At 51.3% G+C, this 15,047-nt stretch overlaps 1 protein-coding gene across 3 annotated transcripts in view; it reads right to left on the reverse strand.

The window, feature by feature from the left end:
• GRM4 (glutamate metabotropic receptor 4) overlaps window positions 1-15,047 on the reverse strand; it is a 216,837-nt gene that overhangs the window by 174,396 nt on the left and 27,394 nt on the right. For 2 of the 3 annotated variants that reach the window (XM_008174587.4, XM_005309676.5), the window contains exon 2: window positions 12,669-13,648. In XM_008174587.4, the coding sequence (XP_008172809.1) occupies window positions 12,669-13,196 (528 nt within the window). In that variant the 5' untranslated portion in view covers window positions 13,197-13,648. Of the gene's footprint in view, window positions 1-1,506; window positions 1,583-12,668; window positions 13,649-15,047 lie in introns of those variants that run through there. The other variant, XM_065591665.1, reaches the window with a different exon arrangement.

Genomic DNA, 15,047 nt, shown 5'->3' on the forward strand with positions numbered 1-15,047 from the left:
AGCGTGAGCTCTCCTAGTCCTGGGCCACTGGCTAGTGACTTGGGTGGCTAGTCTGTGCTGACGCATCGCTGTTCTGGTACCCGAGCTAGGTCAATTCAAGCTAGCTGGGTTATGTGTACACGGTCTGCAAGTACATACCTCCAATTGTTACGTAGACATTACCCTCAGCGATGCTGTGATGGGCGAGGTATAATGCTCTCAACAGAAGCACCCCTAAGTTGGATCCGAACTGTCTGCTGGATCCAATCAGAGGCTCTTACTGGTGCTTTCTTGCTACGAGTTAGGTTAGTCCAGGCAGTGCAGAGCAGGAAGTGATGGCGAAGGGAATTAAACTCTCGCAGCCAGACCCATTATTTTACTCCCCAGCTATAACAGAGGGAGCATCAGGGACATAAGTTCCATCAAACCTGGGATCCGCTGTCACAATGCACCTGACTGAGTGTATGTATCCACTCCTGGCCTACCGGAGAGAGATGCCTTCCTGACTTCTCTGCGTCAGAGATTGTCAGGGGCAGAGAGAAATTATGACCTTGCAAACACAGGTCTGGGGAACAGGACTCCTGTGTTCTGTTCCTCTCCGCCACAGCCTCACTGCATGATTTGGTGCAGGTCGCCAACAGCGCCGTGCTCATGGGAGGAGTCCCAAGTGAAGTCAGCAATTAAGGGCTGCAGGCCCTTTGACGGAGGGTCTATCCTGGGGTCCCCATCTGCGCAATAGGGATATTGACACTAACCTGCCCCTCGAGGAAGGGGGCTGGGAGGTTTGACTCATTCATGTTTGCAATGGCTTGGATAGAAAGTCAGCGTTCGACAGAGAGACAGACAGCTGAGCTCAGAGCCCATCCTTTCAGGGTGCATCTATACTGCAATAAAACCCCCATGGCACCGAATCTCAGATCGTGAGTCAGCTGACTCGAGTGCCCAGAGTTCAGGCTGCAGGGCTAAAAATGGCGATGTAGACATTTGGGCTCAGGCTCCAGCCCTCAAACCAACCCCCCTCACAGGGTCCCAGAGCCTGGGTTCCAGCCCGAGCCTGAACATCTACACAGTAATTTTATAGCCCTGCAGCCCGAGCCCAGGTCAGCTGACCTGGGCCAGCCACAGCCATGCCATGGACATACTCTGAGTGCAAAGAACCTGCTCCTGTTACACCTTGTGGGGGACGCATTTACCCTCCTCAGCCTGCCTCAGAGGCAAGGCCGGTGCAAGGATGTTTCGTGCCCTAAGTGAAACTTCCACCTTGCGCCCTCCCCGAGCCCTGAGGCAGCTCCCTGCCCCCCTCCTCCACCCTGAGGCGCCCCCCCCCCGCGGCTGCTCCCCACCCACCCCCTGGCCCAGGGAGCCATTCGGCAGCTCCCCACCCCAGCTCACTTCTGCTCCGCCCCCTCCCTGAGCCCTGCGGCAGCTCCCCGCAGCTCCCCACCCCCCCCCGCCCTGAGGCGCTTCCCCCATGGCAGCTCCCCCCCCGCCCGGGGAGCCGTGCGGCAGCTCCCCACCTGAGCTCACCTCTGCTCCGCCCCTCCCTGAGCACGCCATCGCTGCTCCACTTCTCCTGCCTCCCAGGCTTGCAACACCAATCAGCTGTTTGGTGCTGCAAGCCTGGGAGGGAGAGAAGCAGAGCGGGGCAGCGTGCTCAGGGGAGGAGGCGGAGCAGAGGTGAGCTGGGGCGGGGAGTTCCCCTGCGTGCCGCCCCCCCCTCCTTACTTGCTGCAGGCGGCCCTCCCCGCGCCCCCCTGCCCCAGCTCCCTCTGCCTAAATGCCGATGACGACCGGGGCGGCCGAAGATCTGGCCGCTGCGGTCGCCACCAAAGAAAATGCCGCCCCGCCAAATGCTAGCGCCCTAGGCGACCACCTAGATCGCCTAATAGGTTGCACCGGCCCTGCTCAGAGGGGGTCTTTATGGAGAAAGCCCATCTTGGGCCTCGTCACAATTATCTCCAACAGCTTTGGCTCGGCCCCGAAAGCAGCAGCAAGTGTTATTCACAAACAGTTTAATTCTGAGGAAATACAGCTGCAGCATTTGGTGCGGCATATGCCCTGGAGCCAAACAAACAATGCCTAGACTCAATGCTAAGCCCCACCTGTCACTCACATGCACTCCTCCTTTCCCGGAATGCAAACCTCACTTAATGGGTCACCCAGGGATTGCCGCCCAGGCCTCGAGGAAACCTCATGCTGCAGCCAAATTTCTGAGATCAATAAACATTCCTTAGGTACCATGCATACAAAACAAGAGGCCTGCTTGCTTAGCGAGCGTATCCAAGCTAAGCTACCACACCTGTCCGTCAGCCACGGGGGGGTGGGGGTACTGGCTGTCAGAGAAGGGGAGAATTCAACAAGGGTTTGAAATTAGTTCAGGTGGGGAGCTCTGTTCCTCATCCCGCCCTTGCTGGCTATGATCAAGGCGGATACCGGGAGGAAGAGAAGCCTCCATGAGATGGCAGAGCATGGAAGGAACAGCTGACATCCTGCTCACGTTCTCTTGGGGACCCCGAGCCAGCAAAGTGCATGATTAAAAGATAAGCAAGTAGTCCCGCTGCATTCCAGAAGAGAAGAACTGGCTAATGGGATAGGCTTCCAGGCACTGGGACTGCACCTACACCGAGCCCCACCAAAGCCCTTGGTCATAGGATCCCTTCCCCATGGTGTTACCAGAGTGCTCAGTGTCTGTACACAGATAAGTAGTTGGTTAATGGAGAAGGTGGTGCTTAAGAATGGGTCTTGTAGATGCTGGATTTTGCAAGCCTGATAAAACCTGTGGTGCACTACAGAATGGCTTCACACCCGCTCTTAGCACACATGGAGCAGTTTGCGGGACAGGAGCCTTGCTCTGCTAGCAAAGCTTTTCTCTGCAGTCTATACAACAGGGTCTCCCACCACCCCATCATTTCAGTACACCATCACCCCTCGCCTAGTCATTCTCTGCCACCCTTCCTTCTACTCCACCTCTCCTCTTCTCTCTGCCCTCATCATCATTTTTTTAATTATCCAGTCTCTCCAGCGCTAGCTTCCATCCTGTCCTCTCCTCTTCCCACACGCCCATTCCACCAAACGTAATCCACCCAGCTCCTTCATAGCCAACTTTTCCCAAGGACTGCCAGATCCGGCTAGGAACCAATGTGCCAGCACAAATCAGAGCCTTCAGATTCCACTGCAAACAAAACCAAGCACTTGTTTTTAATTAAGCCACCACAAAAGACTCTCCCTGGAACAAAAGGAGGAAGTTGCCTCCATAAGATCTCGCTTTTAGCTGTACAATAATTAGGCTTTGTTTATTGGTTTTACGGCTCCATTTAGAAGCTTTGCTTTTCTCTCTCTCTCTTTCCCTCCCTCACGTTTCCTTTTCCGTTTTATTTTCAGTCAGTGTCTTCTTAGACAAAATTCTTGCATCTGCATAAACAACCCCTTTACCACCACAAGCTGCCCACACATCCCGACTGATTGAGCAGACTTTAGCACCAGACCACAGGGCTCCTTTATCAACAACTCTCTCTGCAGGATGCTCTCCAGCACAAGGGACACTTGTCTGACCTTTATGTGGTCTCGGTCTCACCGTTAAAAATCCCCCAGGCTCCAAGATCATGGGGGAGGGGAGGGTGCTTAGAGTCACACGGAAATTCTAAAGGTGAGACCTGCAAAATTCAGTGTCATTTCACTGCTCGGAAATGTTAGTTTTCGGCTCAGGCCTCAGTCACGCAATCTGATCCTCGCAGGAGGACCCTGGTTCTGTCCCATTGATTCTAGATACAGGGGGCTTGCCTGCCCCCTATATTCTCTCCCCCCCCCCCCCGTAAACCCCTACATTTTAAGTGTATGCTGGTATTCAACTTCAAACAGCCGGGAGCAAAGATAAAGAGCCAACTTCAAGGCACATCAAGTCCCCGTGCTTGGGGCAGGGCTGGTGTAACCACTAGGTGAACTAGGCGGCCGCCTAGGGCGCCAAGCTTTGGGGGCGCCAAAAAGTGGTGTCCGGCATCACAGGAGTCAGCTGAGCGGGGCAGGGCGGGGAGCAAGGCACATGGCTAGAATGCTCGCTGCAGCTGCAGCATCTCTGTAAACAGTTTTCTTAACAAAGAGAACAGTTTAATTTGACAAGCATGGAGTCTTTCCATGTTATTTCCCATGAATACAGGAAACACCCAGGGTTTCCCTTCTTGGGCCTCTCGCGGCTGCTGCCCCTGCCTAAGAAGCAGGAAGCTTTACATCTGGCTTCCTATAGGTCACATGCCTGTTCCTTCTATATGCCAAGACTACAGCCCCATTTTAGACAGCCATAACAGGCACACTGGGATACATTCATGCACTGCACGGCCCAATACTACACAGATTCAAAACACACACACACACACACACCCTGCATGATGTAGGAGTTTGGGGCAGGCAGAAGGAGAAGACTTCACACAAGTGGAATCTGGGTCTCTCCATGGACTGGAGCCCATGACTTTGCAAGGGACCAGATTTCTTTGACGCAACCCTGGTCCCAGAGGAAGAGTGGCTACTAACAATGGTTATTTTCTAGGTCAGCTCACAGGCCAATGCCAATAGAAGCCGGTCACCACAGAGGGACCAGGCGCATGCAACACGGTACTGGAAAGTGCCCAGTTCTTTCCAGTGCAATGAAGATCAGAAAGGAAACCACACAAGCCCCCTCAGCCGTGAACCAGGGCAATGTGGGACAGCAGCAGGAAAACCATTTACACTAGTTGTGCTACTGCACCCAGGACCACTTTCTATTTTGTCGCTAAAAGGACACAGGTGGATACTGAGACTGAGTTCGAGTTGATATTGAGTCCTAAGAATACCCCAGTGCATGTAGCACGGTTGCTAACCAATTGGGGAAATTATGTACAGGGACAGGGAGAAAGGGCTATTCCACAATCGTGCTAGAGGGAACTAAGGCTACTTAAGCACCCAATTTAAACCAGATGAAAAGTTGAGAGAGATTTTCCCCACACGATGCAGGATCAACCTGTGGGACTCATTGCCACAAGAGAACACGGGGGGTTAAGAATTTACCAGCATACAAAGACTGGATGTGTATATGGATCATGAGAATATCCAGAGTTCTAACAGTGACAGATGAAAAACCACCAAGAGTTTGGAGAGCAATCGAAACCTACCAGTTAGACCTTAGCAGGTTACCCAGCTTAACAGGGTAGGCTCCAACTACTGGGGGTCAGGAAGAAACTTAACCTGCTCCCAGGGGATCCCACCTCTGGCTCCTCCAGGGGGCTCTTGCTCCTTTCTCTGAGGCAGCTTTTTGCTGGCTACTGTTGGAGACAGGATACTAGACTAGGTGGTCTGGTCCAGTGTGACAGTTCCTGTGTTCCTCTAGCATAGGTAAAGCAATAGATTCATTCCTGCAAGGTCTGTCAAAGCCATATCTTAGGCCTTGCCTACATGAGAAAAAAATGTTGTAGTCTGGGATGTAAATTTCAACGTATATCATTATACCAGTATAACCCCCCATTTGGACACTCTTATTCCAACATCAAAGGGCTCGTCTTTGGTGTAGCAGATGCAGCTTGGAAAAGGGATTATGCTAAATAGAAAAAAATCCATTGAGATCAAAATAAGCATCCATACAGGGGTTCACACTGGTATCACTACATCAGTGGAACCATTAAAACTTTCCTGTGTAGCCAAGGCACACACTGACCTAGGTTCAATTCCCTGCTCTGCCACAGACTCCCCGTGTGACCCTGGGTAAGTCACTTAGCGCCTCTGTGCCTCAGTTCCCCATTTGTACAATGGGGTAATAGCCCTGCCCTGCCTAGAGCAGAGGTGAGGATAAATGCCTAAAAGATTGTGAGGTGCTCAGATTACACTATGGTGACAGAGGCTGGATAAGCACCTAAAACAGATTGAACCTAGATAGGGTTGTGCAGCCTCCATCCTGCCACTTTTACATGGCTCTTTGCATAAAAATAAAAATGGACTGAGGTTAAAATAATAAAAATTAAAGAACATTTTTCCTCTCTTCTCCACCTGTCTCTCATTCTTGCCTCCTCTCTGAAGCGAATGCATTCAATCTTTTTTGTCTCAGCAAATGGCTTTTAAGTTTTCTCCCGTTCCCTCTAATTTATATTATTTTAATTATTGAAGAGCCCTCTCGCTCATCGCTTGGAACATTAACGCGTTTTAAAAAGAGACCCAGGAAAAAATCAAACTCCATCAGCGATCTGTTTTTCTGTCTCAGCTAACAGCCTCCAGCTCTCCCAGGAGAGCACAAAACTCATTGCAGCTTGCGGGGCAAAGGGACCAAGAGGAGGGGGACAAAAAAAATCTTGGCGAGAAGACAGTGGGTTCCAAGATGTTGGGGAAGGAAATAGATGCCGTGAACCAGAGCTGGGAACCTGCACTCCAGGTGAAGAGTTTGCTCTTGGTCCATGTTTTCTGCTTATAGATATTCCACTGCAGCTGCTTCTGCATTTGCATTATATTTACATTTATCTATGCGCTTCCCTGTATCTCTGCCAGTTGCTGCTAAGGGGGCTCTTGTTCAAACACACTTTCTAGCCCAGGGACATTACCGCGTATAAATAAGTGCTCAGCAAGAAAGAAAGTAATTAAAGAGTCCTTGGAATTCTACTGGGATTACATGGAGGTGGGGACAAAAATCAGAACAGAACTTTGTGCATTAGAGACAGCCCCGTTCACCCAGAAGGATCAGAGTTTCAAGACTCTTCATTGTTATTTGTCTTATGGTGGCATCTAGGATTCCAGAACACCAGGACCGTCCACCCCACCTTTGTAAGAGACAGACCCTTCCCTGAAATGTTTTACAACCTAAATGGGACAAGACAAGTAATACTAATAAGGCTTAGTTCTTATCTAGCACTTTTCATCCATAGATCTCAAAGTGCTTTATAAAAGGAGGCTAGTATCCTTAACCCGTTTTACAGATGGGGAAACTGAGGCACGGGGCAATGACATGATTTGCCCAAAGTCACGGGGCAGAACTAGCAATAGAACCCAAGTCTCCTGGGTCCCAGCCCAGTGCTCTATCCACTAGGCCACGTCATGATCCTGATTTTACATATGAGGAAAGTGAGGCACAGAAAAGCCACCTGGCTGCTCAGTGTCACACAAAGGCTTCACAGGGGAACCAGGCATAGAACCCAGAGGTTCCTATGGTAATGCCACATCCTATACACCAACCAACAGGCCAGCCACACAAATGGCTAGACCAAATGGCGAACAAATACTACTCCTGGGGGAATTCTGTGCCACTGCACGTGCACAGAATTCATGTCAGGCACAGAGTTTTTCCCCACCCCCTCAGAAAATACACTGAACCAAGAAGTGCTGCAGTCCTGCCTTTCACCCGCCAGAGGCCGCTCTAGTGCCAGAACAGCCCAGAGCCAACTGCATGCATCACAGCACCCTGACCCCATGGAGCCAGGTTACAACAGACAGAGTGGGGCACCTGGGGGTCACAGACTGGGATTCAGAAAGGGTAGCGGGGGGGCAGACTGGGGTGCAGACCCAGGAGCTAGTAGGGTGACAGCATTGAGCCAGGCACTGAATGGGAGGGGGGGCTGCAGGGCCACATGGGAGAGGCTTGGGGTCAGCCAACATCTGCATGGGGGAGGCTCCCCAACTCCCTTATGATCTCCCCCCCCAAAAAAAAATCCTGTTCCATACTTCTCCCACGCACCCACAACAACCCTCCAGGTTCACTTCCAGGCTCCATAGCTCTCCCTCAGCTCCTCCATTACCCCAGCTCCCTCAAGCCTTTGAACTGCTTCTGAAGGGTGCAGGAAATACATTTCTGTATTTTAATTTAAATTAATTACTCAAAGTTATGTATGAATATACCTAATAAGGAAACTATTTGTCAAAAAACATTTCCTGATTTTTTTTTTGGTCTGCAAATGACCAAAATTATTGAAAACTGGCATGATTATATTGTGTTATTTTGACAAATAAAACATGCAGAATTTTAAAAAACTGTGCGCAGAATTGTTTATTTTTTTGGTGCAGAATTCCCCCAGGAGTAAAATACTAAGCCTGGCAATAAGATAACGCACCAGGTTAGAGAGAAGGCAGTCAGATCGGCTGCTAAAAATCCTCTACGAGGTTGAACTAGGAAGGGTAGGATACTTAGAGACCTAAAGTAAATAATAATTTTCAACAGGAGGTATTGATCCATAGGAACCAAGCTAGTTCATACCTGGCCTTTCAGAGGGACAAAGCTAGACCAAAGTAGAACCAAAATGCCATGTTTGACCTTACTCAGCCAACTCCCAGAAGGCATGCTGCACCTGCGGGTGGAGCCACAAGCTTTTAGCCCACAACAGCAACACAGAGGTGCCAAGAAGCATCAGTCCATCATGTGACTATTCAAGCCTTGGGTACATTTCCCACAACACCCTCATACGCTACAGATCCCAGGAGCTACAGGATACCGTGAATCCCCTGGAGTACGGATGCAGTCTTCATAATGGTGTCCTTACCATGACTCTGTAACAGATAGCTGCCTTCATCTCCCAATGATAAACACGTCAAGCTATAGCAATCATTCTGCTCCTCGGGAATTAAGGGAAGATATGATCTCAAGCTTTGGGTATATAATCCATAGCCCATTATCCAATCATCTGCAATAACTGGTGTCATGATGATATACATTAAAATGCCTCTGTGTGCTATCTGTTTGCAGGCAGATGAGTTGAGAGCATCAGTCTATAGATGACAACTGCGTGGAGGGAGTCTCGAACTCATCTGACTGATGCCATCGCAACCGTGAAAGATGGGAAGGGCTTAGCAGCCCACAGAATGTGACAGCAAACAGAGCCCAAGCAGAATGGTTTCACAGCACTTGTAGTCCCCACAGTTAGCTAGAGAGAAAGGATCATCTTGGGGTTAGGGCTCTGCATTCAAACTTGGGAGATCTGGATTCAAATCCTACTTCTGCCACAGACGGCCGAGGTGACTTTGGTCAAGTCACGGCATCTCTCTGGGCCTCAGTTCCCCATCTGTAAAATGGGGATGATAATCCTTCCTTTCTCTCACCCTTGGCTCATCTTGTCTATTCAGACGGTGAGCTCTTTGGGGAAGGGACTATGTGTATATTCGGGGCCTCTATAGGTAGGTCTATATTGCAATCTGAGGCACTACTGCACCGCAGGTAGACGTGCCCAGGTAGCAGGGCTAAAAGTAGTAACCTAGATGAAGCAGCAAGGGCTTCGGTGCAGGCTAGCGATGCGACTATGCACGCAGGGTCCCTGCAAGGTTTGTACAGCCAACGCCACTGTGGCCGCACTACTATTTTTAGCCAGGCTAGCGTGGGTAGCGTTAGCCTATGTATGTTGACCCATGTTGCAATTACGCCCCCAACTGCAGCATGGACGTACCCCGAAGGGCTTCTATCATACAAATAATTACATAGGCTGTAAAGTCAAACACTCCCAAGCTAGAAATGCCAGCATTTAAACTGGCCTTGCAATCTTCAGTCTGTCCCTTTCTGCACATGCATTACAATATAGTCTATACAGCCAGTCTGTGTAGCCATGAGTTCTCTTTTCTCTCCCCCACGCCCACCTTTTACAGTCCACCTTTATTTACCCTGCACGGTCTGCTGGGCTGGGCCTGTCCTTTACTTGTACAACTATCACAGTGGGACCCAATCCCATAATGCCATCATAGGCACAGTAGAACACATCTCACCGTTTGGAAGCATTTCCGACATGCTTGTTCTCTCCTAGGACGGGGTATAGACTTTACCAAGTCCCTCCATCTGCCAAGCAGTCACCATAAGAACTCAGTGGAACAGTATTTTATTAAAAACCCTGCCAATGACCTCCCTGGAATCCATGCATGACTAAGAGCTGAGTGATGAACAGCTCCAACTGGCCATTAGAATGCTCTGACAACACTCTGCAAAAAGGACTCCTGCAAGTGACTCCTAGGTTGATTTCTGTTGTGCAATTTGTTCATATTAGCAAACCAGTCTCCACCAGATGAGATCTGAGCTCCTGAAAAGGTTACCTGGGTTGGAATTTAGCCACTGGGGCTAACAGACCTGCTTTTATGAAAAGCGCCCCAGGTTTGTTGGCTTCTGTTGTTTTGTTTTAGAAGAACTCGTGGTCAGGACCTCAATTTTATGTGTCGCCCCTAAGAAGGCATCTCTGGCAGCGTGGGGCACTAGCTCATTACCGACCCTGGGAGGAAAAGAACACCCTGCTAAATCAATCCCCCTTGCAGCATCCTGGGTTTCCCTTGGAGGTGTCCTGTCCACACACACACACACACACACACACACACACACACACACACACACACACCCCTCCAGCCTGCTAGTTCAGGAGAGCTGCCAAGTTCATCGCCCCAGGCAGTAGAAATGCAACCAACCAGCAGCATGGCAAGGAGATTAGAAAGGAGTCAGGGGAGGAATTTGCATGTTGTCCCCTAACAGCGTAGCGGTATCGCCAGATAGGGGGTTTCAACACAAGGTACCGACTTTTCTCACTGCATTGTGCAGTGCAACAAAACTTCACCGCCCCCTAGGAAATTCACAGGTGCACCCTGTGGTCACCCCTGACCTCCCACTCTTAAAAGCACACATCCCTGCATTTGGAGCTAAAGGAGAATCTCCATTAGCAACACCGTGCTTCACCATCCTCACAGCACTCCGGGAGGTGGGGAAGTGCCATCATCCCCCATTTATAAATCATTAGGAATTTGGCCATAACTCTTTCAAAACTTGCCACGGGAACTTTAATGACCTGAGAGGTCAGGACCTCAGTTTCACACCTGCTCCGGGAACTGGCACCGCATGGAATCCTGCTGGAATGTGGGGAACTGATCACTGCCATCCGCTGAGCCCCCAACTCCATTTCCTATGGTGCGCCCAGGCTTTCCCTAGGGTCCCTCATCCCACACCTGTTCAGCTTGGGAGATCACCCCCCAGGGCAGCAGAGCAGTGTTTCTATTTTGAAACTGGCCTTCCAAATCCCTTTCATCATCAGTCTCCTCCTCTCTCATATCCACCGGCAGCATGTCCCCCCAGACACCCAGCTCTGATTAGGCTCCCGAAGTGTCCCAAGACCAGTTGTCTCAATAATGAAGCCGCAAGGCCACGAGGCACATGGGAGCGCTCACCCAGAGGGACAACAAACACGCTTAGTACATTCCACCCATAACCCAACAGGGCTTTGCTCAGTCAATTGTCCTGAGAGAAAGGAGATGCTGCAAGCATGTTCAAGCAGGCAGGAGCGGTGGGATTCAGATACTCATTCTGGGTGGAGAGGGAGGGACCACAGGACTAGATCAGCATGGGACCACACGGTAACAATATTTTGCCCTGATATAGCGCCTTCTATCAGGGAGCAGGAACTGTGCTCTGCAAACAGTGAGTTAATTTTGCTGCCTGGAGGTTATTAGCAACCTGGTGTGTGTGGTCACTGCCCTCTAGTGGAGGAAATCAGAACTGATCTTCTGTGTGTCACAGGCCCAGTACCACCACCTGTGATTCGCCTGTAGCTCAAGCACTAGGAGCTTTGGAAAGGAGAGGCGCAGAGCTCTACCCCTGACCAGGGGTGCTGGAACTAGGGGTGCACCAGCACCCCCTGGATTGACGTGGTTTCCATCATATACAGGGTTTACAGTTTGCTTTCATGGTTCCCAGCACCTGCACTATACAAACTGTTCCAGCACCACTGCCCCAGATGGTAGAAGAGGCAAATGTTTGTAACTTATATGGCCCCACATCTAATCAGCATCTCAGAATCTTTACTGTATTGATCCTCACCTGCGATGCCCAGCAGTGCTATTAACCCCATGGTACATACAGGGAACTGAGGCAGAGAGACACCAAGTGATTTGCCCAAGATCACATAGGAAGTGAGGAAGAGCTGGGCATTGAACCTTGGTCTCCCAAGGCCCAGGCTAGCGCCCCAACCAGTAGGCCAGCTTTTGAGTGTCATTATTGCCTATTTTACAGACAAAGGAATTTGTGACTCAGAAGTGACAGGACTTGCCCAAGCTCACACAGCCAATCAGTGGCCCTCACATCTCCATCACAAGGTCGTCCCTTCTGCCTCTAAAAACGGATGATGAAATGTGAACCAGGTAAGCCGCCCCCACAAGGCAAAGGAAATTACCCCACGCATGGAGCAGGGATCTCCCTCCTCCTGCAGGTGAGGAATGCCTTTCACAGGGCAAACCTCCCGTTCCCTTCCCCCACCAGCATGCATCTCTCTCTCATCTGTAAAGAGAGCCCTACAATAATCCCTCCCCGTGCCCTCTGCAGAGCATCCAACCACATTAAAATCAGGGGCACATGAAGGAGAGAATGAAGGGGCGGGGGGAGCCCTTTAACTAAAGGCATCATCGTTGCAGGGTGTGGGGTGGGGAAGGGCAGAACCAGAATCCCCTGGAGAGACGGGGGATTCTTTGGACACCCGCAAAGAGTTCGCTCTCCCCTCCCACCCACCCTCTTAGCTTCCCCTGCCTGGGAGGGAGCAGTTAGTGCATTTCGTTATTGTTAAAACGCCTGCAATACTCTGTTCTTAACAGTCGCTGGTGGGTTATTTTAGCCAGTACAGCAGAGATTGAACCATCGGTCACCCCACGTGTTCCTTTCCCCGGCCACAAAGGGGGTGGAGGGAAGGCGGGAGGGGTTCCCCGCAGGGGCAGGGCAGGGGATGGCAAGCATGGGACATTACCTTGAACAGGCGCAGAATGTTGGCCACCATGATGGAGACGGAGCTACCCGAGGCACCGATCACCCCCACCACGCGCTCCGGCTTGGTGATGATGGGGGGCCCGCCGTTAATGCACCGCACCTCGGTGCTGTCCTTCTCGATCAAGGCCTGGACAAAGGTCAGTGACTGCTCCAAAGCGTGGGTGTCCCGAGAGCAGGTGTCCAGGATGCGAGCGCCCAGGGTGATGTTCGGGAGCAGGTCAGGGTCGTTGTTGATGCGATCCAGGGCGAAGAGCATGGCCTCCAGCCGGTGAATGCCCTTCTCTTTCTTCAGCTCACCACAGGCCTTGCCCTCGGCGCCCCGGCCGTGCACGGGGAAGAGGCCTCCCAGGGTGATATCCCCGTCGAGGCGGATGGAGTTCATGTGTGGATGCCCCTGGCCCTTTGGTTTAGCCGAGCTGGCCGGGTTCCACCAGCAGCTGCAAGCACTCAGGAGTAGGCAGAAGGAGAGCTGCTCCATGCAAAAATATCCCCGGCTCTTCCCAGGCATCGCCAATGACACGCCCAAACCCTGCCCCAACACGCAGCCTAGAGAGCCATGCGGCACCGAGCCCCCTTCGCCTCCCTGGCTCCGCAGCCCGGCTCCACCTTGAAGACTTACCAAGGAGGGAGCGTGGGGGTAGCTTCTCAGAGAGCCAAGGGAAAGGCAGCGTCAAGTCCGGCTGCAGCCTTTCCGAGGGGACGCAGCATGGTTTCCTTCTCCCCTCTCGGTCACTTTCCCATCAGCAGCTCTGGTCTGCTCCAGAATCCATCTCACAGCAGGCGGCCAAAGACAGGAGATTCCTAAGGTGGGCTGGTTTTTACAAGGTCCTTTGCCCAGCCCTTTGGAGGATTCCCGCTGAGCGGCTAGAGGAAGGTGCTGGGCTCTGCATCACTTTCCGTTAAGGGGAAGAGGATGAAGAAACAAACCAACCAAAACCCTCTGTTCCTGGCTCCACAAACCTTGAAAGGGATAAAAAGAGAGAGAGAGAGAATTAAATAGAGGCATAAAGAGGACATCAGCTATTCAGATCTTTCATCAGGGAGCTCAACAGAAATGAACACGCTAGACCCTGTGGCTCTCCCTAGCTCTCAGCCTGTGCTGCCCAGTGGCACCGCGCTGGGTCTCTCCCTAAATTCTGACCCCGGCTCAGCAGCCACGGAAGAGATGCTGACTGCTCTGGGAGGGGCTTTTCTACAGCCAAGGATCTCAAAACGTTAATTAAGCCTCACGCCTGACTCTGTTAGGAAAACGTTCTCCTCCTTTTACACATGGGGAAACTGAGGTACGGAGAAGGGCGGCAACTGGATGACAGTTACGCAGGGCTAACGGCAGATGGGTGCAAGCCATGTCTCACACCCCAGCCTCATGCTTTAACCACTAGGAAATGCATCCTCACGGCTGTCAGGCCGGAGGGTACATGCATTACACCAATGTTAACTGGAGTTCGCTGAGCTGCGGAATTACAGGGTCAGGCCCCATTTACTAAGAGGCACCATGTCAGCTACAGGAGTTAATAACCTGCTGAGCTGGGACAATGCATCCCTCCCTCCACCTATCGGAATGGCATTTGTTCTATTGGGCACCCACCAGCTCTCCAGAGCCAGCTCTTTTCCTCTAGTCTGTTTTCTCCCCTGCTCAAGGCTACTCAGATCAAGAGGAAGCATTGTATGCTGGGAGCAGTAGTCCTTGCGGACTGGGCTTCTGTGGCCACAGACACCTCATAGTAAATCCACTTGGATGCTGCTATTTATTGAAAGACTCTAAAGAAGAGCAGGGAAGCAGAAGGAACAGGATTGGTGTATGGTACAACACTGACCTCAGAGAGAGAGACACACACACACACACACACACACCCCTGTCCGCAAAGAAAGCCCCTCCAGGAGAAGTTGTTAGTCACAGCTGAACACAAATCCTAGGGCACAACCTTCTAGTCCCTCCTTCCTAGAGCAACTCAACGCAAGTGTGCAAACAGCTCCCTCCACTGTGTCACCCATCTCCCCCAGCCTCAGCAGAGATCCAGGGTCCTGGGGACTGGAGGGAGGGGGCAGAGCTGCGTACAGGGAACAAATGGTGACGTTCCTCAATCATGGAGCTGAGAGGCGGATAAGAGCCAAGCAGAGTGCAGCCAGGATCCAATTGGCACTCACGCACACATGCCCCTGACCTGCAGCTGGGTCTGCAGTTCCAATCCTACAACACTTCCCCATTCCACAGCAGATCTACCCAAGCTCCTTCTTTCTAATCACAGCCAGGTAAAACACAACAAGGGAGAGAGAAATCCTCCAAGTACTTTAAAAAAAAAAAAACCACAACAGTCACCCAAAATTGCACTGCCTGAATTATTAGTTTATATTTGGC

The sequence above is a fragment of the Chrysemys picta genome, chromosome 4 (genome assembly GCF_011386835.1).
Source record: "Chrysemys picta bellii isolate R12L10 chromosome 4, ASM1138683v2, whole genome shotgun sequence".
Classification (NCBI taxonomy): domain Eukaryota; kingdom Metazoa; phylum Chordata; order Testudines; family Emydidae; genus Chrysemys; species Chrysemys picta.